The sequence below is a fragment of the Haliotis cracherodii genome, unplaced genomic scaffold, assembly GCF_022045235.1.
Source record: "Haliotis cracherodii isolate W230 unplaced genomic scaffold, xgHalCrac1.p SCAF_1, whole genome shotgun sequence".
NCBI lineage: Eukaryota > Metazoa > Mollusca > Gastropoda > Lepetellida > Haliotidae > Haliotis > Haliotis cracherodii.
This window is the reverse complement of record NW_027266264.1, coordinates 31,808,654-31,830,369: the sequence shown is the minus strand read 5'-3', so window position 1 is coordinate 31,830,369 and position 21,716 is coordinate 31,808,654. Positions and strand designations below refer to the sequence as shown.

The 21,716-nt window shown below is 39.5% G+C and overlaps 2 protein-coding genes across 2 annotated transcripts; both read right to left on the bottom strand.

The window, feature by feature from the left end:
- Nucleotides 1-520: 520 nt before the first annotated feature.
- Nucleotides 521-4,938, bottom strand: LOC139455324 (uncharacterized). The gene is made up of 5 exons (XM_071236877.1): nucleotides 4,930-4,938; nucleotides 4,261-4,381; nucleotides 3,544-3,607; nucleotides 1,812-1,907; nucleotides 521-674 (listed from the first exon to the last, which is right to left on the bottom strand). Exons 1-5 carry the CDS (start codon nucleotides 4,936-4,938, stop codon nucleotides 521-523), a joined length of 444 nt encoding a protein of 147 aa, XP_071092978.1.
- Nucleotides 4,939-8,875: 3,937 nt separating this feature from the next.
- Nucleotides 8,876-21,672, bottom strand: LOC139463552 (uncharacterized). The gene is made up of 7 exons (XM_071244827.1): nucleotides 21,389-21,672; nucleotides 17,309-17,364; nucleotides 15,946-16,055; nucleotides 15,399-15,544; nucleotides 14,680-14,857; nucleotides 13,843-13,965; nucleotides 8,876-11,278 (listed from the first exon to the last, which is right to left on the bottom strand). Exons 1-7 carry the CDS (start codon nucleotides 21,465-21,467, stop codon nucleotides 10,936-10,938), a joined length of 1,035 nt encoding a protein of 344 aa, XP_071100928.1. The 5' UTR covers nucleotides 21,468-21,672; the 3' UTR covers nucleotides 8,876-10,935.
- Nucleotides 21,673-21,716: the final 44 nt, after the last annotated feature.

The following is a 21,716-nucleotide window of genomic DNA, read 5'->3' as shown; positions in this document are numbered from 1 at the left end:
CTGCTGCTACTACTGCTGCTACTACTACTACTACTACTACTACTACTACTACTACTACTACTAAAAATTTAAAAATATCAAATATAATCTTATATTTATCAAGTACATTACAGAATATTTTGGGAGAATTTTTCTACTTGACTTTGGTTACAAACCAAACACAATCTCGGAGATTTTAGCTCTCTTTTCTTATCTCTTTTAGTCTCAATTTGAAGCTTCGTTGTACTTCGACCTTAAATGACAGCGCATCCACAAATGTAAACGTTGATATGAATCTGTTTGCTGCATTAACATTACATAGACAGCTGTGGGTTTCCGCGGTGTGTAAAAAACGCTTATGATTGCATGTACGTTCAGGTGACCAAGTCGGGGGTTTCGAGAGTTGGCTGTTAGAGAGAGATATGGAACTGCGTAAAATCGGAACCTATAGAGAAGCACTACTTCAAGTCGTAATTTGGGGAGAAGGGTCCACTTTGAGAGAGGTGATAACCGCTCTCAGTCTGAGGCTGGAGAGATGGAACTATTTTCCGCCGGATGTTGTAAAGTTGGAGGCAGCAGATATAGCAGGTGGGGCCATAGAAATTCTCTCGGTGCATTGACAGCTCGGGTCACACTTCATCCCTACGGTGCTGTAATACAGAGTTTTGTAGTCCGTGTAGATGTAGTATTGCCGACTGGAACATAACGTAAAACATGAAGGTCGTTTAAGTAAAAGGGATGAGAACTTTGATTAGTAGAAAGTAGGCACAGTTTATGCATAACAACTTCTTTATTTTACTGTAAAAGCGACGTCTCAGTATAGATCAAACACTGCAACACTGAATAATGAGTGAGTGAGTGAGTTGGGTTTAACGCCGCTTTTAACAGTATTCCAGTTATATCACGGCGTGTCAGCTTAATGTGGGAGCGATGCAGGTCTCAGACGTTTACCACTTCGGTGAAACCCACGAGCACGGGTATGGTGCTGACAAACCTAGAAACATAATCGGGGCGAACCGGGATTCGAACCCACAATCCTAGGTTTCTGGCATGCCAAAGGGACGCAACTCTGCACAGCGAATCGCGGCACCTTAGACGACTGGGCCACCCATGCCCCCAAACTGAATAATGAACGTGGTACAGAACATATTCGGTTAGTGATGGATTAACAATAACAATAACAGATAAATAAATAACACGAGTAGGTTAAATTATAACATCAGGATAATAGTGATGGCCAGAACAGAAAACTCATTAAGCATATTTTTATTATGTTTCACGATTAATAAATGAATCGATACACGAGTAAACGAATGACATGTAGCATACTCGATCCTATAATGTACACGTATTATATAATATATACAGGGAGTTTCATATTCGTGACCAACTCGTGTTATTCCGGGACAAGCCGAATAGCGACTCGTGCCCCTCTCGTGGCCATTTTTGCAACCGGGTTCCGTCTTAGCGCAAACGGGCATACATAAAACAATTGTCAACTCGTTGCGCAGTGGTTCACATATATTTCCCCATATATCATTTATATTTCAGATACAATTAAAAGCACATCGGGACATGCGAAATTATACAGTATGATAGAACACATTTAACTGTGTCTTGGGTATATTTTTAGATGCAAGACATATGTAAAAACAGAAATTATTTCTGAGGGATTCTTTGACGAAGAACTTGAAATCATGCGCGCATTCCGATTGGTTTGTCGTATTTTCGCACATTACATTCATAGATAGGGGGACGAGAACTTCTTGCAGGTTACGGAAAGGGGCGAGCGGTGACGAATGGGACTTTCAGAGCGTACTCCTCATCCTTACCGGTATCTCCTGCAGGAGTCCAACCCCCAGAAGCCACAGGACGTGTAGTATATGCTGTAGCGGGACCTCAGCTGGGTGAAGTTCGCATGTTTCTTGCTGTGACAACATGATATGATGCAATGATAACAATAATTAGCTGTGAAGAAAGGTTTGCAATTGAACAATACCTTCGATGTCTTTACAGACTTGTGTGTACTACAGTAACTATTTGCTGATTGAATATCGAAAAACGTCGTTAATCAGATTTCACATAATACTTTAACTTTCCACTTTATTTTTGTATTTTATTTAAAGGGAAACAACATTCCAAGTTTGAAAGTCTTGACATATGGATCGGCTTTTTCTTCGCGGATTCAAAATTGCTTATTATGGTCTGTACTTTTTACTGGTTTGACTTGTGTTCAGCGCTATTTTCGTTGCGTTGCGTTGCGTTGCATTGCGCGAGAATGAGAAGCCGTATATGATAACAGAGGTATACAATGGAGAACTGCAGTCAAACTGTGTGTTTCTGTGCATACCCAGTTGAATGGGTGAAGCTATCGGTCAACATATATTATGTACAATAAAACAATTCTACATTGTGTCCCTTCAGAGAATTCAGGCAAACGAACAGGTGATAACAAACTTGGTAAATCAAAATGTGAAGATTGAGATAATTTTTCACCACGCATGACTATTTACCATTTAAATTGTATTTTCCGTTCTGCTAGGCATTGTTTTATTTGCATAAATAAAGATTACGTGTAATTTCTAGTAAAGTAAGCCGGAAATATAAATCAGTATATTCCACCAATATACATGAGATACGGTTAAAAAATATCCAATAAATATAATTTCAAAGAATCTTGATGCAGTGTTCGGATGAATTGTATCGGAAACTTTTTATTTTATCAGAAATGTTCCCATATCGAATGAATTTTGTTGTAACGTTTACTTTATATATTTAAAATAATAATTACCATAAGCGTATAGGACCTTTGAACAACTGACATCTATTGCCGGATATGTTTTAGGTATGGAACAATTTGATCAGTCACCGTTAATGTCTCTCGCATTCTTGCCACAGCAAATGAAAGAAAAGAAAACGCAAATCTCGTAATTACAACAGATAAAAGTTATATGTATAGTATCAGGCAGTTCACCTTGTTCGGGGAATGTATCCTTCAATGTCCACATAAAGGACCAATATCCCATACATCTGAAGCTGTACCAAGAAACCTGTTTAATTTCAAGTGTATTTGTTACAATGTAATATCTTAAAATATATTTAGCGTTTGGGGATATTAATAAATAAAATATCTTTACATGTCTTCGTCTCTCAATTGATCACGAGAGTTTGTTTCAGGTGTTCTACGTATGTCCTATGTCTCATTGGTCAGCTGAGATAGCACACCTGATAACTATCTTCACGATGTCCACGGGTCTTTAAAAAAATCCATTGAGTTAGATAATAATGAAGAGTCAATCAACGTATTATCGGCTAATCCTTTGAACAGAGTATGTTGTTTTTCATAGGTACTTCACGCCAAGATATGGATGTATTCCGTCTGGTTTAGTTAACCTATGCTGTCAACGAGTTGGGCCGAATCCTAGTTTTGTTGGGTCGCTGACGTTAACTGGTATCTGATGATTTACGCGGGCTAATTAAAACTGAGAGTTGGAGAGTTGTTTCCCAAGTAAATAAAGTTGTTAACTTTTTCTTTTACAGATATAAGAGTGTGGTGAAATATACCTTATTGTTCCAGTGGAGCGGACTTCGCACCCCCTACAACACTCTACCTCGCAGTCAGAGGATCCTAAAATGTCCAACACATACTTTATATTCCAAGGTGAAAAAATATTAAAGCAATATATTATCAAGATCTTACTTATGTTAAAGGTTCAAAGAATACCGATTTCCTCATATTGCTATAGTTAAGATATCATGACAATATGAAAGAATCGGGCGTTCTTTAACTTCTTTTGAGATATCATACATAAACAATACCAGGAAAATTACATCACATTAATCTAACTTGCATACCTGATGTAACTCTTTCACGCTTACATATACAATACCAGAAAAATTACATCACATAAATCTAACTTGCATACCTGATGTAACTCTTTCACACTTACATATACAATACCAGAAAAATTACATCACATTAATCTAACTTGCATACCTGATGTAACTCTTTCATGCTTACATATACAATACCAGAAAAAGCACATCACGTTGACTTAGCTTGCTTACCTGATGTAACTCTTTCACGCTTACATATACAATACCAGAAGAAGCACATCACGTTGATTTAGCTCGCTTACCTGATGTAACTCTTTCACGCTTACATATACAATACCAGAAAAAGCACATCACGTTGATTTAGCTTGCTTACCTGATGTAACTCTTTCACGCTTACATATACAATACCAGAAAAAGCACATCACGTTGATTTAGCTTGCTTACCTGATGTAACTCTTTCAGCTAAGAAGCATAGTAGGAGTACGACGAGGATATATTTTCCTTCCACCTTCATTATGACAAAGTGACTAATTAGCTTTGTTTGCTGCAGTGTCGCCCCGTCTACCTGTGGGTAGTGGTGGTGGTCGGAGATTTAACGTGCGCTATTGTACTATAGCGTATCTCGCACACGGTCCTGTGGGTATCTAATTTAGCTCATATATAGTGGCCAGGGTTCTGGTAGACTAACATTTTTTCATAAAATAAATATATTCCACGGTCATGGTGCAGGACTAGGGTTCTGGGCATGCCTCTCATTGGCTGAGTACAACCAGGAAGCGGGAAAGCACCGCCAAGCAGGGACTAATTAACCATAGCAGCTGATATTGGTTAACCGGTTAGAACTGCATGCATGTAATTTGATATGCAGTTAGCATATGCTATATCGATACGTATTTTGATTTTTCAAATAATGATGGCCTTTCGAATTGACCACACAAATATATCTGCGGTTTCAACAGCAAAATTACTGGTTTTAAGTAGCAGATCTCAGTGACGGCTTTTCTGAAATGTGTCTTGTATAATTCTGATCAACTTTTTTACATACGCCGATAGTTGGGCGTACAACGATCAGCGTGACCTGACATATCCCCCCCCCCCCCCTTCCATGTTTACGTGCTTCATGGTACAATTTAAATATGTTAAATTGGTGTTTCAGTTGCTGTTATTAGTTTTTGCTGTTTATATCTCTAGGGATCCTCAACACCACTCTGTGGTCCGTATAAGTAAGGTTGGGAAGGCACAGTTAACATTGCATCTGCCAACTATGTTTATCTTAGTGACACGGATGGTCATCTGGCTATGTGGGAGAGTTATGTCCCCTAGTCGTGACAGGCTCAACTGTTAACCGCCTTGAATGTTGCAGCATTAACAATAAACAAAATGAAAACATAATATGAGTTTGTGGGTTCGAATCCCAAATTCTCTCTGATTATGATCCTTTCTTTGTCAGCACCCTCCCCGAACGCTACACTAGAGTTTCCTATCTCGTTTCAAGCTGACAGTTAAACCAAGCTCATTCACTCACTACTGGCCTTTTTCGAATACATGCGCATGGTCTCAAAAATATATTATAAACACAAATACACACGAATGTATTATTGTGAAAAAAAGTTAACATTAAAAGCATGGGATCAGTAAAGCATGTTGACTTTTAAAATATTATCACCTCCCCAACCCCCACCCCACCCAACCTTTTCCTTACCACCCTTACAAAGAAGACTGCATTTCCGACAGCAGTTTAATTCTTTTCAGTAGTGAATAGCTTCCATTGAAAACAGTTTCCTTTGATACACAACCTTCCTGCTTTGTGCACACATCATAACATTATCTACGCTGAAAAATGACTAAAATGATTTTGTTTTCGTATTAAATTCAAACTGCTTTACTTTTTACTATTTGTACGAATTAATAATCAACAACAAAGGATAATCATTGTATAGCAGGTTTCTTTTTTTTCGTTTTAAAAAAACAATGTACCCAATTGTGTATAGATAGTGCGTTCTTGGTAAGACTGTCGAACTGGCGAGAATCTACGATAGTTGTCTCATCTATGTTTGTATAATATTACTTCCTGCTGCTTAAGTTGAAACATACACGCAAATATATGTACAGACTACATACTGTTATTTATAAGTTATTCATGCCTACCGAAGCAAGACTACAGCCAACGGGTCTCATTACAGATAACATCATGGATAGTAGGTAATGCTTTATAACACCCTGTTTAAGTAGACAATTTGAAAACTGTTATCTGATTTTGTTTTCTTCAGAAAGTAACATGATCTGCCCCATTGTGTCAAACAAAAACATGTGTATGTAGTCGCCTTGCCAATAACGACAGCGACGGCATACGCAGCGACCTACAGTGTCGTTGGTATTTCTATAATACGCAAAAGTTCTTTGTAGGTCATCGCGTCAGATAAATATATATCGGCAACGCTAGAGATCACCCATTCTCGAAATCCGCTGAAACAGACACTATTGGGCCAAAGGCAAGGCAGTGGTGAACACAATCTCATTAAAATCAGATCTTAGTTCTCACTATCGCATCACAAAGATCTAAGGACATCCTATTACGGGTCACGTCAGAACTACCTTTCGCGCGACAAATCAAAGCGTCGCTTACCAGATTATGAAAGTGACAGTCGGAATTTGTTTTCTGATCATGCAATCTCGAAAACGTTAACACGGGGTATTCCGAATGTCAGTTACAGCCCATACGACTGATTCCGTCAAAGGTATCGTCTATCTCTCGCTTCCTTGGGATAAACATTTGAACTGAGGAGGCGTTGCACAGTACGTGGGAAGCACTGCCATACAATCTCAACCATACATTAGACATTCAGGAATATTCGTTTGTTCAGTTTTCAAATTTTTTATTGAGAACTGTGTCAACAAATTTTTCAAGCGTTTTCTGAAATGAAAGTCGCCAGGTTGAAACGAGTGCCTTAAAGCTCGAGAAAGCTGCTTTCTAATTGGCTGATATCGACTTCTTGGTAGTCATTTGAGTGGTCGGTCAAAGTTCGCAAAAGGTCGTGGTGACGTGACCCGTAATGGGATATCCTCAGACCTTTGTTTAGCGGCAGAGCGGTGAGCATCATATGAATAGTTCACTGAACGTCAGTGATGACACCAGGTGTTCGCGAAAAAGGTAAGCATGTCCTGCTCTACCGGTAGCACCCACCACTCACATACTTTGCATAAAAAGTAAGTGTTTTTAGACGTATGACTGCATAGCAGTACTCCTGCCTTACGACGGTAGCTTGTATACAATGGAGCGTTGAACAGACAATCAAGTGATGGACCAGTGATGGACTGACAAAGTATCAAGTCTCCTCCAGATGCTTGATCTCTGTTGCTGAAACTTCACAGATGGTGATCGAAATATATTGTTGTCAAGTGATCATAATGGGTGGGCTGAAATTCACAAGGTGAACAGTCAAAGTCTTACTTCCCTTCTATTCTGGACCTCCTCCGTGGTCTAGTGGTAGAGCGTCCGCCAGGAGAGCGGGAAGGTCCCGGGTTCGATCCCCGGCCGCGTCACACCAAAACGTTAAAAGATGGTACTTGGGGTTATCCTGTCTGGTGCTCGGCATGAATGGGCTCGGAGTCAGTATACTGTTTCTGAGTGGGGTATTCATGTTAAACTGCGGCATGGTATCTCAGTGGGCTAGCACTAAAAATCGGCATCAGCACACACACACACACACACACACGTGCATGCATTTCCCATTTCACATCACCTGACATTTCTTTTCTGACGACATAAGATTTAGTTTACCTTCGTCGGGAAGACAAAATCACTATTATGTGTAAACTTGTGGGTGGATACTGATTAATTTGAAAAATAAAGAGTATCTGCAATGGGAATACGTCAAACACTGCAATCAAGGCGGCGAACATGTGCTTATTGTCTCTCCTCCAGTTAACATGGAGATAAATGGGATTGAAGCATCGTAAATTGACCATGGAATAACCTAACCTGGTATTAAGTGAAAAACACACTGTCTATACTTAAACAGACAGACAGAGTTGTCAGATGGAAAAAGGGTAAAAGTGTTACTTCACATAGGGTCGGAATGTCATTCATACCAGTTATACCCGTGGTACCCGTTGTAGAATGTGTCCCCATCACCCCATGGCTTGACGCAAGAGGCGACTCAATCGAACGGGTTGTCAAGCTCCATGACTTGGTTGATAGCGTGGATCTTTGGTCATAATGTCTAGACTCGCTTATTCACAGGTCGCCTTCATATAGTCTCTCTCTCTCTCTCTCACGGCTTGACGCTGACTTGACAAGTTACCCACTTGACCTACATGATAAACTGATAAGAACGAGGTCAAGCTTTTTTCGCCATTTAATCACACTACTTCAGCTGATAGGGTATCTTCCTGCGTGTGTGGGACAATTCATACATAGTTAAACGAGTATAGTATTACCGTTTTCCTTCGGATTAACACGGAACGTGGGTCATGTCACCCGTATAGCGATATGCTGTAGGCCTATTCCCGTTCCTCTCGACAGGTAGGGCTCCTACGCGTAAATGGGTCACCGTTTCACCACAACGAAATGCTCATGGTGAAAAAGGTGGAAGAGAACTAGACTGCACCCTGCCATTCGAATCCTAGCAGGTGCAGGCGAGGAGCGCAAGCGCTATAAGACAGGTAAACCAGTCAAGACAGGGCTATCTCCCTCTGATGATTGTTGCCGACTAACATAAGCATGTTTTGTATGATAATTTACAGTCAGGAATGTTTTAAAAAAGAATTTCATAATTATTTAATTAATCCGCATATCATAATACATCCGAGACAAAGATAAAGTTTCTTTTAAAAGTTTGTTTACATTTTTTCATATATTACTCATTCCCATGCAACTCTCTCAAACCAAAAACGACTAAAGCACGGTGCCTAGCCGTGCAATGTTAATGATTACGTACACATGAACTATTATCCGGAAATATGTCGAACCAAACAATTTTCAGAGGGGGATTCACTGTACTGCTGATAGTTAATACCAACGTATATACAACTCAAATTGAATGCAAAGCTTGGAAGGGAGCAGTTTATTTTTTCAAAATATGTGTATAATGTACGCGTTTAGAAAATATCTACAACAACAAAGTACACGTACACAACGACTAGATACCGACTAGACTAGACTACAATGACAATGCCGTTAATGGTGAAAAAAACATACAGCTGTACAAAGGCAATCAATTTCATGCTTAGAAGAAAACAAAATATCAAGGATAAATAGTAATACTGACTCTCAATAATCATGTTGCATAATGTGATTATCAGTTACGTCATCAGGTTGTCATAGATACGAATGTGTCATTAAAGCGTAGATGGCATTGTCTTTGAAATAATAATCCCGACAAACTTAAGACTGTAAACTTAATCAATCCAGCACTTATTTACATCACTTAAGGGAGCATCCATTTGACATCGATTGGGTTGGGGAGGTGGATTGGGTTTTAGTTAGATAAATACTTTGTTCAGAAATGTGCAAAAACTGAATATTTTGTTGACAATGGTGAAAAAAATGAGTAGTTTGTTTGGGGAAAATACCCAAACGTCATTTTTTTGCGTTGATAGTGAAAATGAATAGATTGTTTGATGGTTCTCGGTAAATATAGTACCGCTCCCTCCTCCCCCCAAATCTTACAAATCAAATGGATGCTCCCCAATGACCATGTAAATGCCCATACATGTCCAGAACAACTTCATAATTTGTCCTTCAGAGTTTTCTTATTATCGTTCGATGATGATCAGTATTATAACCAGATCTGGTACTCCGATGCGATACCTCTCTGCATGGAAGATCTTCACGTCAAGAGGTATCGTATCGGAGTAACAGGTCTGATTTTGATGAAACTGGGCGATAATGGTCTTGACTCTATTAACCTGTACATGTTCGTATTTGAATAAGTACCTTGCTAAAAAAGGCTACAAAAAGGTGAAGTTACATAAGAAACATTACCCTTTAGGCCCAGAATCACCAATCAGTAACAGCTGATCTCTTGTGTTCAAAAGTCCACGAGATATTAATATAAGAAATGTAAGTCTTGAAAAGAAAATAATGTTCGGCCTTCGAGTGGTCTGTTGTGGAAACATACCAGAACACATTATTGAGTTGTTTGGTCCTGAACGTAGTGTATAAGTACACGAAGCTACTGAATACCGTACCTGATGCTACTGAATACCGCACAGCTACTGCAGCTCACCTTTATATCGGGATAAATGATGACATGGTTACCGTTATACCCACAGGATAAACTGTAGCAACAGCGTTAAAACGTATGAGGGGGTCGGGGGATGTATGAAGAGTCGAGAAATATATATATATATTTTTTTAAAACTGGTGAGGTGTTCAATACAAATCGTTGTGATCTAACACAGAATGGTCGCTACATTAAAAACATAAATTATAAAAAGCACTGTATATTTACAGAGGTAACACCAGATAAACAAACATACGCAAAGATGGTTTCCCTCCAGTCTCTGACCTTCATGGCAGCACTATCCACGATTCCTTGATAGTCGGGTCAGATACGACTTCGGCGCGCAATGTCTCAAATCAGCATTGATGAGTGTTTTTGAATAAACTGGTAAAATTTCAGGCCTATATAATGTTAAAAATTATGATTACCAATTTTGTATCGTTTACGTTTTCTTGTCACGATATGATTTTGCTAGTGTTACGCTGTATAATACAGTACATTCTAAAGTGTACATAGCAAGGTTAAGAATATAAAATACTAGTTATTAAAACTATGAGTAAATATAAGTTTACATAATGCCCTAGGCTCATGTCGTTATGATAAATAGCACTGTCTCATAATGACCCAAATATATATAGTTCGTATCAAACCTAAATAAACGTAAACCAATTTTACAAACCAATTTTACAGACCAGCTTGACCATACCCATATTATTTGGATTAAGACAGTTCATGCAATGGTGGTTATATTCATTGTAGAGAAAATCTTGTGCCTTGGCTTAAGCTACGTGTTTTCCTAACTGTTCCGAATACAGACTACGAACGCAGGTTCTGAAACATTTCTGATTAACATCATCAAACAATCGTCTTTGTATCGTACTATCGTATTGTACTAACAAGGGTCGCTGTCGTACACGCCGTTACCATACTGGTGACGTTCTTGAGACGTAATCGTGTGTGTTCGGGTGTTTTCGTTGTCCGATTGATTGGGGTCATAGCCAGATTCGGAATCCCGGTGATGTCTCTTCTTCCTCTTCTTCTTCCGTTTCTTGTCTTTCCGGTGTTCACCTTCAGTGTCTTCTACAGAAATGGCTCGTGGTGCGTTTCGGTGCTGTGTTTCATCTTCCATGAACCCGTTTACAGGGGGGAGTTTGTGTGGGTGCGATTGTTGGGTGCTGGGTAATATTTCCTTCATTTGGTGGGCCCCCTTTTCAGTGTTGTTTACATTACTTCCGCTGAAACAAGGTAGACAAGAATATAAACACAAATTACCCATGTTAGAGTACGCTCCGTATCTCGTAGTATAACTTGCGAAGAGCTTAAGTGAATGTGTGAATACTATTGAAAGTCAGCAATTTTCCTGCTATATCACGGGGCCCCAAACGTTATCAAGTCTAGACTAGGCAGGTCAGTGGTTAATCCACGCCAGCGGTCACGTGGACTCTGGAAGCACCTGACCCCCGGTACTAGGGGCTTACGAAAAGCGCAGAGCACAAGGGACCTCTTTCATCCCGGATTTACCAAGGGGTCAAACTTATGGCTATAAAAGGTATGGCTGTAAAATGTACTAAAGAATGACAAACACAGTTAGCACCAAAACAGATTTGAATCTCCATAAGTCATCCACCAAATATTGTATTGACCAAATCTTGATTCAACGGATATCAATTCTTAACCTTTGGTATCATTTTGATGTGTACGTGGTTTTAAGGATCAAGTTGTATTAAATGTTTGAAAGTAATCAGAAGCCATCAGCCATGGTCAACGGGAATTGCACTTCAGTTTGTTAAGAGTGTTCAGGACATTCAATCAGTGCAATATAACATATAAGTTCAACTCCATGCAGGCAAACACACAACGTGGCAACGTGACAACAAACCAACGTCAATGGCAACAGTGATTACTTCTCAAAATCTTTTCCTTACTGTTCTTTTTTTGACCAGGAAAACTCCACACCAACAATCCCGCATCACACTATATGACCAATCACGGAACAATTTCGTTTCGCTCTTTTGCTAGAAATGGAGTTTGAATATAAAACACTGCCTTGTTTGTTTATTTGTTTTCAAACCCACTAGGCAATATTTAAGCTGTGTGGTGCGGCCTATAAATGATCGATCCAATTGATCGCCTGTCGCGACCAACACAGGTTACAGGGAACCTATTCTAATCCAGAACCATCGCAAGAACGAGTGTGTGTGTGTGTGTGCGCGCGCGTGCGTGCGTGCGTGCGTGTGTGCGTGTGTGAAAACACTGCCATCACACGATGGACGTCAAACAGGAAGACGTCAAACACGATGGACGTCAAACAGGAAGGCGTGTTTCGTAGCACACAGATTATAGCAGTTCTTTTGCATACTAATGTAATTTGATTCGTTAACTGTTAATAATGTAACCTTTGAATGTAATATGTAACATATCCAAAAATGTAACAGGTGGTGTTCTTACGTTTATATGTCAAAAGGATATTGCCTAATATTGCCATTTTTATCAAAGTAGTGTCAATTAGTTAAAAATCAGAAATTAGTAAATATTTACATCATGTCTTCTATTCATTGGGATGTAGAATGTCTAACCATTCAGTCAGTTGCAATGTCTCTTAGGGTGTAACATGAACGTCATTTCACTTACAGGTTACACATCTACACATTTCGAGTATAAGCTATTCTTCGTTAATTTGTAAACTATGCTGTATGCTAAAAGAGACATTAAATCAAGAATTCAACTCAAAAGATATTTCAGTCTATAGTTAAGCCTAGATTTAGAGTTAGAAATGATTACATTTATTTGCCATCTAATTTCTACAAGAAGTGAATACATATGTGTTGCAGCCTCTTCAAGCAATATCTATACACGGGATACACAATAATTGGATTCACACCGTGTAGTCATGTGGAGAATCGAACGTGGGTCTTCGGTATGACGAGCGAACGCTTTTACCACGAGTCTACCCTTGCGGCCATTATTATAACAATGGCATACTAACTACATTCAAAACTACAGTTGGAAAACCTGTAACAAGACAAGTGAAAAAAAGCGAATAAAATATGTTCAGAAAACTAATTCTGCACTTTACTCCATTAGAAGTTAAAAACAGAACTTTTACAAATATTAAGTTTACCGTATTCGACGTATTCGACGTATTCTCAAAATTAGAAATAGGGGGCTCTTATTAGAATATTGTTTTGGTGAAAAAAAAACAGAGTTGAAAGATAAATTTCGTGGTTTATGGTGACAGTCTGAAATGTTTATGTACGACAGATATATTTTTCCAGAATTTAATTGCCCATAATTAAGGGTGCATATAACAGAGTGTGTATTATACGAGAATAAATGTCCTGTGTACATTGATCAATCGGAAGGGGTGCTAATTAGGATTGTTTACAAGACAATATATCAGCAAATATCGCCGTGGGCGCTTATTAGAGCGTGACGCTGATTACGTCGAATACAGTATTTGTCAACAGATGTTCAGCCAACTGTGTCACAACTATTGTAATCAATGAAACAAAGTTTCACATCACTGAGTATCAAACAAGTTCAGTTATATATGCCTGCAGTTTCAATGTCTACATCACTATTTAAATTTAACTGCAATACGTCCATAGAAATGAAAAAAGAAAAGAAAAAGAAAAAAAAGTAGGTTAAAAATATGTTAGACGTCTACAGCCATTTACGCCATGATATAACTGAAATACTGTTTAAATCGGCGTTAAACCAAGTCCACTCACTCACTATAGCCTCGCTGGAAAGAAAGTTAAATGTTAGCAGTACAGGTGCTACACATCTAGACACTCACTTCAAGTTGTTGTGAGTGTCGGCGTGTTTACCAGTAGCGCCGTGTGTGGTGTGGATGGGCGTCACCTTCGCTGACGTCAGATCACGTCTCGCACGACCCTTTTTGTTTTTTTTCTGGCGTTTGCTGAAAAACAGTTGAGAACTAAAATTGATGTTCATATTCAAACTCTTTTACAAAACAATCAAGTCATGCGACTGCCATCTTCTAAACCAATGTTTGACAGCAGGAGCAGCAACAACAGCAGTAGCACCAAGAACAGTTAACGTGGTCATGGTAATGGCTGGAGGTACTGTTAAATGGTTAACGCCGCACTCAGCAATAGTCCAGCTATATGACGGCGGCCTGTAAGCAACCATCCCAGTAACTGAGCCTGACCATCCGATCCATTTAGTCGCGTCATACGACCAGCGTGGTTGCCTGGGACCCATTTAACCCCACGGTGGGAGAAAAAGATGCTTGTGTGGTAGGTTTCAATGGTAGATTCAACATTGATAGTGTCAGTGGTGTAAGGGTCAATAGTAGTGTCAATGGTAGAAGTCACATAGATAGTCGTGTCAATGGTAGAAGTCATGTGGATAGTAGTATCAATGGTGTAAGTCACATGGATAGAAGTGTCAATGGTAGAAGTCACGTGGATAGTCATGTGGAGAGTACTGCCAATAGTAGAAGTCACTTGGAAAGTAGTGTCAATGGTAGAAGTCATGTGGAGAGTACTGCCAATAGTAGAAGTCACTTGGATAGTAGTGTCAATGGCAGACGTCACATCGTCAGTGGTAGACGTTACAGAGATAGCTTCAGTGTAGACACAGTGTTTACATGTTTGTATAGGCAGCTTACTTCCACAAGTGGAGTGCGATGGCAATGACGATGATGACGAGTAAGACGACGACGGCGACGGGGATGATGACCCGGTTGGCTAGGTTGGCGGGAGGGATGCCGTAGAACTCCTTGTCGACATAGGTCACAGGCGCACCAACTGCCGAAGCGATATCAAGGCGAACGCTCTGGACAATGGCTGCAACGAGAGATCTTTAGGTGACTTCTGGCAATAATGAGGTGACAATGATGATGATGATGATGATGATGATACGTTCTGAAGATATAGACATTATAAGTTGAATGTGTTTCCGTGTCTTAAAAATCCTATATTAGGAATACAAATTTTATTATGCGAGCCTTAAGTTCATCGGATTGGTTTATCGCACTGATAACAGTATCAATGTGTGACTGAGTTCGTGAGTTGGGTTTAACGGGTCTTTGAACAGTATTCCAGTTATATCAAGGCGTATCAGCTTAATGTGGGAGGAAAGCCCGAAGTGATGAAGGTCTCAGACGTTTACCTCTTTGGTGAACCCACGAGTACGGGTAGGGTGCTGACAAACCCAAAAACATAATCATTGCGAACTGGGATTCGAACCCACGATCAAAGGTTTCCGGTGGACCCAAGGGACGCAACTCTGCACAGCGTACTAAGGCGCCTCAGACGACTTTGCCACTTTCCCCTATTACAATTATAGAGGAGCCGGGTAACGTGTGATATGTGCTGACATACTTACTCTTAAATGCAATATAGTTCAAGACAAATTGTGTCTTGGAGACTGATGAGATATTGGCAAGAGGGTGGAACTGTATGTAGAAGTTGACCTTGAGATTCTTGGCGTCCACGACAACTTGGTTTTCTCCCACCAACGACCCGCCAAACCTGGAAAAGAATTAAACATTACATATAGAGATCGTATTTGTAATATTCATTGTATCTGAGGTTTTACTATCAGGAAAATAAATCATTTGAAAAACACGTGCTTATTTGTTTGAAGATAATGTGTACAACGTAAATTATTTTATGTCCGCCTCCTTAGCCACGACGTAAGTGCCATGTGGCTTCTCCGAGGAACTATCGCGGATCACAATCTTGAATGTTTCATGGTAGTTGTACAGTTCAAACAACGTGCTGCTGTAGCTGTAATGAGACAACTACATGTTTTGATAATTGTGGTAAGATATGTATAGCACGCTATCACCAAAACACATCAATATGAAAAACATACACAAAAAAACATGACAAACTGCTAAGGGAGGTAACTCAGTTGAAAGACAACTCACGCGGCATTGCTGTCCCAGTAGAGGAAGCCACAGGCCGAAGGGTATGCTTCACAGTATACATTGGCGCCAGCGGCCACAACTGTTTTAAAGGCTGCGGATTTACTTGACCACTTGAAAACAACAAATATTTATAGTTTATTACCACAATAACCTCATGTAAAAGTACATGCACAAATCTAATGAGCTGAAAACTTGCGGGTTAGATACGGGAACAAAACGAAGTTTAATTATTTAGTAAAACAATACATGGCGAAAATAACAAATATTTGCCATAGAAAATCTACCAGTCAAGAAAACTTTTGGCGTGTTGTTAAACGCCGCGCGCAGCAAAAGTCGAGGTACATGACGGCAGTCTGTAAATATTTGAGTCTGGGCCATACTATCCAGTGATTGACATCATGAGCGTCCATCCACGCAGTTGGGTTACGATGACATGTAATCAACCAAGTCACCGAGCCTGATCCATTTATTCGCCTCCCGACAAAGATTGGTCACCGGGCTTGGGTTTCCAACATGGTCAGTGTGTCGAAAGTTGCAAATCACTCAGTAAAGAATTTTTTTTACTCGAGAGGTACTTGAAACATGGAATACTATAAGAGACACTGTCGCGTTGTCCAAAGTAGCCAAACTGCAAGAACCCGATGACCTTGAAAAATGTTGTGTTGTCGCCTGCTCGCCTTTTGGTAAAAAAACAACAACCCAAAAATATTATTCAAACCTCGACAATGCGACAAAAGGTACAAAAGTCGCGTTGTGTCATTGGCGCGCTTTGGCAAATTTTGACACGTTTTGCCTGCTTTTGTTGGGGCGACATCGCGATGATGTCCCCTTTTGGATTCCATGTTAGATACAAAGACAATGTGTTGTCCTTATTTACGGACCGCCTCCGAGGTCTAGTGGTAGAGCGTCCGCCCGGAGAACGGAAGGTCCGGGGTTTGGTCCCCGGCCGCGTCATACCAAATGACGTTTAAGATGGTACTTGTTGTTACCCTGTCTGGCGCTTTGCATTAAAGGGCTAAAACAAGGACTGGTCGGCTCGGAGTCAGTATACTGTGTCTGAGTGGGGTTTTCATGTTAACCTGCGCCATGGTATCTTAGCCAGCTAGCACTATAAAGGGTCTAGTGCAAGCAGCCACATACACACGTCGCTATATAAGTGCACGTCGCTATATAAGTGCAATCATCTTGGACGCGACGTTAAACCCAATATAACCTCACCTGATTTACGTACAGTCAAGTTTAACACTGAAGTGACACGGATCAGTTGTGATCATGAAAGTAGAAATTTTCATCTGTGGAAAGTTAAGAATAATGTTTGTCTGTGCTGTGGTTATTTCCCTACAACATTTATGATCATACTCACATCGTCTGCCTCAAGCCGGTAGAGAGTTATAGTAACAGCCTCTGACACCTTCTCGGCTATAACAGAACAATACATATGAAAGTTTAACAGTGGCAATATATACACTGACGTCACCAAAGCATATAATTAAAACGCAAGCGTAACTGACTTCACATACATTTATTGATGCCTGAAATAATTTAAACTATGATGATATGAAATAATGGCTTTAAAGATTTGTCACGTCAGATTTTGATACCTTGATTTTTGCGTAGTTAGGGGAAAAAGCACACCTAATATTGCATTGCATTTCTTTGAAAACAAGTTACATCTGTAATAGGGAATGACAATAAAGGCATTTCACCATAACGTGTGTAAAGACCACGAGAATTGTTCGGATGAATATATATTACTGGAGTGAGTGAGTATAACGCCGCTTTTAACATTATTCCAGTTTTATCACGGCGTGTCAGCATAATGACGTTTACCACTTCTGTGAAACCCACGAGCACGGGTATGGTGATGACAAACCTAGAAACATACTCGGAGCGAACCGGGATTCGAGCCCACAATCATAGGTTTCTGGCGTGGCCAAGGGACGCAACTCTGCACGGCGAATCGCGGCGCATTAGACGACTGGGCCACCCGTGCCCCCATATATTTCTAAAAACTATAGTTATCTAAACTAACTGAAGAATACAATCTTAGGTTATAGGTTCAATTTTTCATCAAAATTAAACCCCAGATAGCGTAACATGTCCAACGAAAGGCTGAATCTTTAGCTGTTTCTTTCTCAGAATCGCGACAATATAAATAGGAGCAGCAGCACCGTAACCTCTCCCTTTGAGTGTTTGAACAAATATGGTTGTGGGTATTTCTTACATGTTCTGATAGTAAAACAATTTGAGACTGATAATAATAAAATTAACCACTGAGCGGTTTCACTTAAGACATTTGTGACAGAGACCATATATCGGTATATAGTCTCTGTGTGTGATCCGCATATACTAAATGGGCGGTCGGGTATCCTAGTGGTAAAAGCGTTCGCTCGTCACGCCGAAGTCCCAGGTTCGATTCCCGACATGGGTACAATGTGTGAAGCCCATTTCTGGTGTGCCCCGCCGTGATGTTGCTGGAATATTGCTAAAAGCGGCGTAAACCATACTCACTCACTCATATACTAAATTTTTTGGTACATAAGGCGTTATGTATTTAGCCACGTCTACAAAAGCATATACGCCGGGCACCCTTTTGACTACTGTGCTGACTATAACATATTCTAACTATCACCGACTATAATATGTCAAGAGTCAAGACAGAATGAGTGGGGAGTGATAATTTATGACTTAGATCAAGTATTAACAACGTTGCTGTGGACATAAATATTGAAATTCATTCTGCCTCTACCTGGTGGGCGCTTTGGCAGTGTATACGTTTTGAAATATATCCCACGCTAATCTGCGTCTCTTGGTTATGTAAATGCTTTCCTCCGTGCACTTAGTTCCTCTGGAGCACACTGGCTTATATGGCTGGGAATATATACAATGAAAGTTATTTGTATAGGGGCCAGGATTTCTATATACAACGTTCGTGCTCAACGACTTCTGAATAGTCTTCTGTATAATTTCGGTGATATATGTCTACTATTGCGATTGCTACTGTATACTGTCGCTGTGGTGATGAATGGATATACACGTAGTTACATAGATGCTGTTCCAAGGTGACACACTGCTGATGCATTACCTATACATATATACTTAGGCATGAACCTCTTTTGTATATAATAGATGTTAACGCCTCGCCCGACACCAGGGATTTAATTCGATTACAATTCTGATACACACATGAGTACTAACAAAAACACATGACAGTAAGGAATATTGGGTGTGATGGTTATGAAGCCGTTTTGAAGAGCATTTCATTCATATCCCAGCGCGTGGGCGTGATGTGGGTGGAAAGCCAAATGTGATGCAGGTGTCAGACATGTACCACTTTTATGAAATCCACAAACACGGTATGATGCTGAAAGCCATGTAAGGATCATGATCGGGCCTTATCTGGGATATAAACAGCGGATCCTAACAAGGCTTAGGGACGCAACTCAGCAAACCGAATAACTTGAGCGGAGCATTCAAACAAGCATATCTGATTTCTATATATCTCGAAAACTAATTTAATAGAGACATTCCAAATTCAAAAAAATAAAGTCCGGATATTTTGTTGTTGTGGATAAATTATGCGTCATGGCGTTTCTGAGCGCCCTAGATGGTGTTTACAATCAAATGGGTGTATTTGTGTTCTTTTGTGTTTTTCTTTTGTAAAAATCGAAATTTCCGAATCGACGCACTAAAGAATTGAAACTGAATGTTTTGGAAAGTTGACATTTTGATTAGGCGGTCAAAGGTCGCACTGAGGGCCTACATGTCGCGACCTTCATGCAATGGCACTATCATAAGATCTTGAGACAGAGATATCGGATCGGAGTACAAGATCTCGATAAAATCACGCGTTTCGGAAAGAACTATCTTATCTTAATAAGGTTATCTTAATCGTGCATAATAATATTTACTAATGTTATACTAATATGTGTACTACACATATTTCCCGAATACATGCCGATAACATTGCCTCTACATAGCGATCCAGCTGAAGATGTAAGGACCCTGATGATATGCGTATTGATGCATTGTAACACCTGATATATAACGTACTGATAGCAATCGTGATGTGATGTTGACGGTGCATGTATTGCAATACAAACATCTCGACTCGATGTGCATAATCGAATATCGACTAACTCGAGGTTCATGCTTTCGTCTCATCTAGATTCAATCGATTTTCGGCAATACAACACACGTATCATATAATGCGGCGTTAAACAGCAAACAAGGTTCATGCTAAATGTGCACATTTCAAGGTAAACTTACTTTTTCTCACATTTCGTGTTACATCACTTTATATACACTGTAGTGAGAAACGTTAGTAAGTGGTAGTTGTTTAACGACAATATTCCAGCTCTATCACTTCAGATGTAAATATTCGATTCGGGGGCATAAAAGCTAGATTTACTATATCTCTGAAATGAAAATATATTTCAATATATGTTTGTGCCAAATTGTCTGACATAATGGAAAGAGACCAGAGTATCTTACTATTTTAATATTGAAGAAATCTAGCTTGCCAAACTATTGTAGGCTTGTATGGGATTTCTTTTAGATATGTTTGTTTCAGGAGCTGAATGAGCGGCTATACATGCAGAAAGGCAAACCAGCGAGTGCATAGAATTAGTGCGAGCAATGATCCACGCCATCGGGGCACGATGACACACGATCAAGTCATTAAACAAACTAAATAACAAGAGATATGGGAAGTATGAATACACATTTGTTAAAAACATTATGATTGTTATTACTTTGGTCCAACAATTATAGCAAAACATATATGCATTGATAATAACACAACTAAATGTAAATATTGCATGATATTAAACCAGAGGTTCAACATCCAACTTTTCATTATCCTTGTATCTCAAGAAAGTGTTTTTCTCTTTTCATTCCACATTAAAGTAAAATTTTAAATACATGTATATAAATAGGACACATTAACCTTTGGTTCACGGTTCTCGCGATAAAAAGGGTAAGAAGAGATTCCAACCTTACGTTAATCAAATAATAACGGAATTCAATTTTTCTCTTTTGTACAGTTTATCGATAATATATACTATCATTCGGCGAAAGTTTGTTTACAACATTTTTATACAGCATGAAAACACGCGTCGAAAACAGGAAATCCGTTATTTTCATGAGAAAAAATTCAGCTAATTATTTTTGCGGTTACAATTTCAAAAATAATATTTTTATATTCATTACTGAGAATTTATACTGGATATACTGATTAGATATTCCGTTACTTGCGTGCTCCGGGTATTCCTATATCTTCAGTACAATTGGTGCTTGTTATTGTTTACAGGCGCAGTATTGAGGAACTGGTCGATATGGGATTTAATTTTTAATAAATACGGCTTTTGTTAGGATTTACCACGAGACCTGGTGGATTTACTTTGTGACGAATCCAAGAATCATATTTATAGCACAACTTTACCTGCTAGCGAGGCTGAGTCAATCCCAAGAATTGCCCCGTATAACAATATTGTCCATGCGACATACTGGCAGCTCCACATCTTCCCAATCAGATAGTACAAGACAACACCTGATAGAAATCCCTCGGCGATATCACATCATAAAGATCCGATTTCTACAGTGGCGGTGGTTTCTAGGGTATGCTTGAACATTCGGGTGATGTGTATACCTTGACCTGTCGACATGTTACCCTTGGTAGAGCACAAAATAACATAAAGCGTCCGTCGATACCGTGACATAACAGCCCGTTGCTGTGGACATTGTATGAAAATGATTGACAGGTCAGTAAT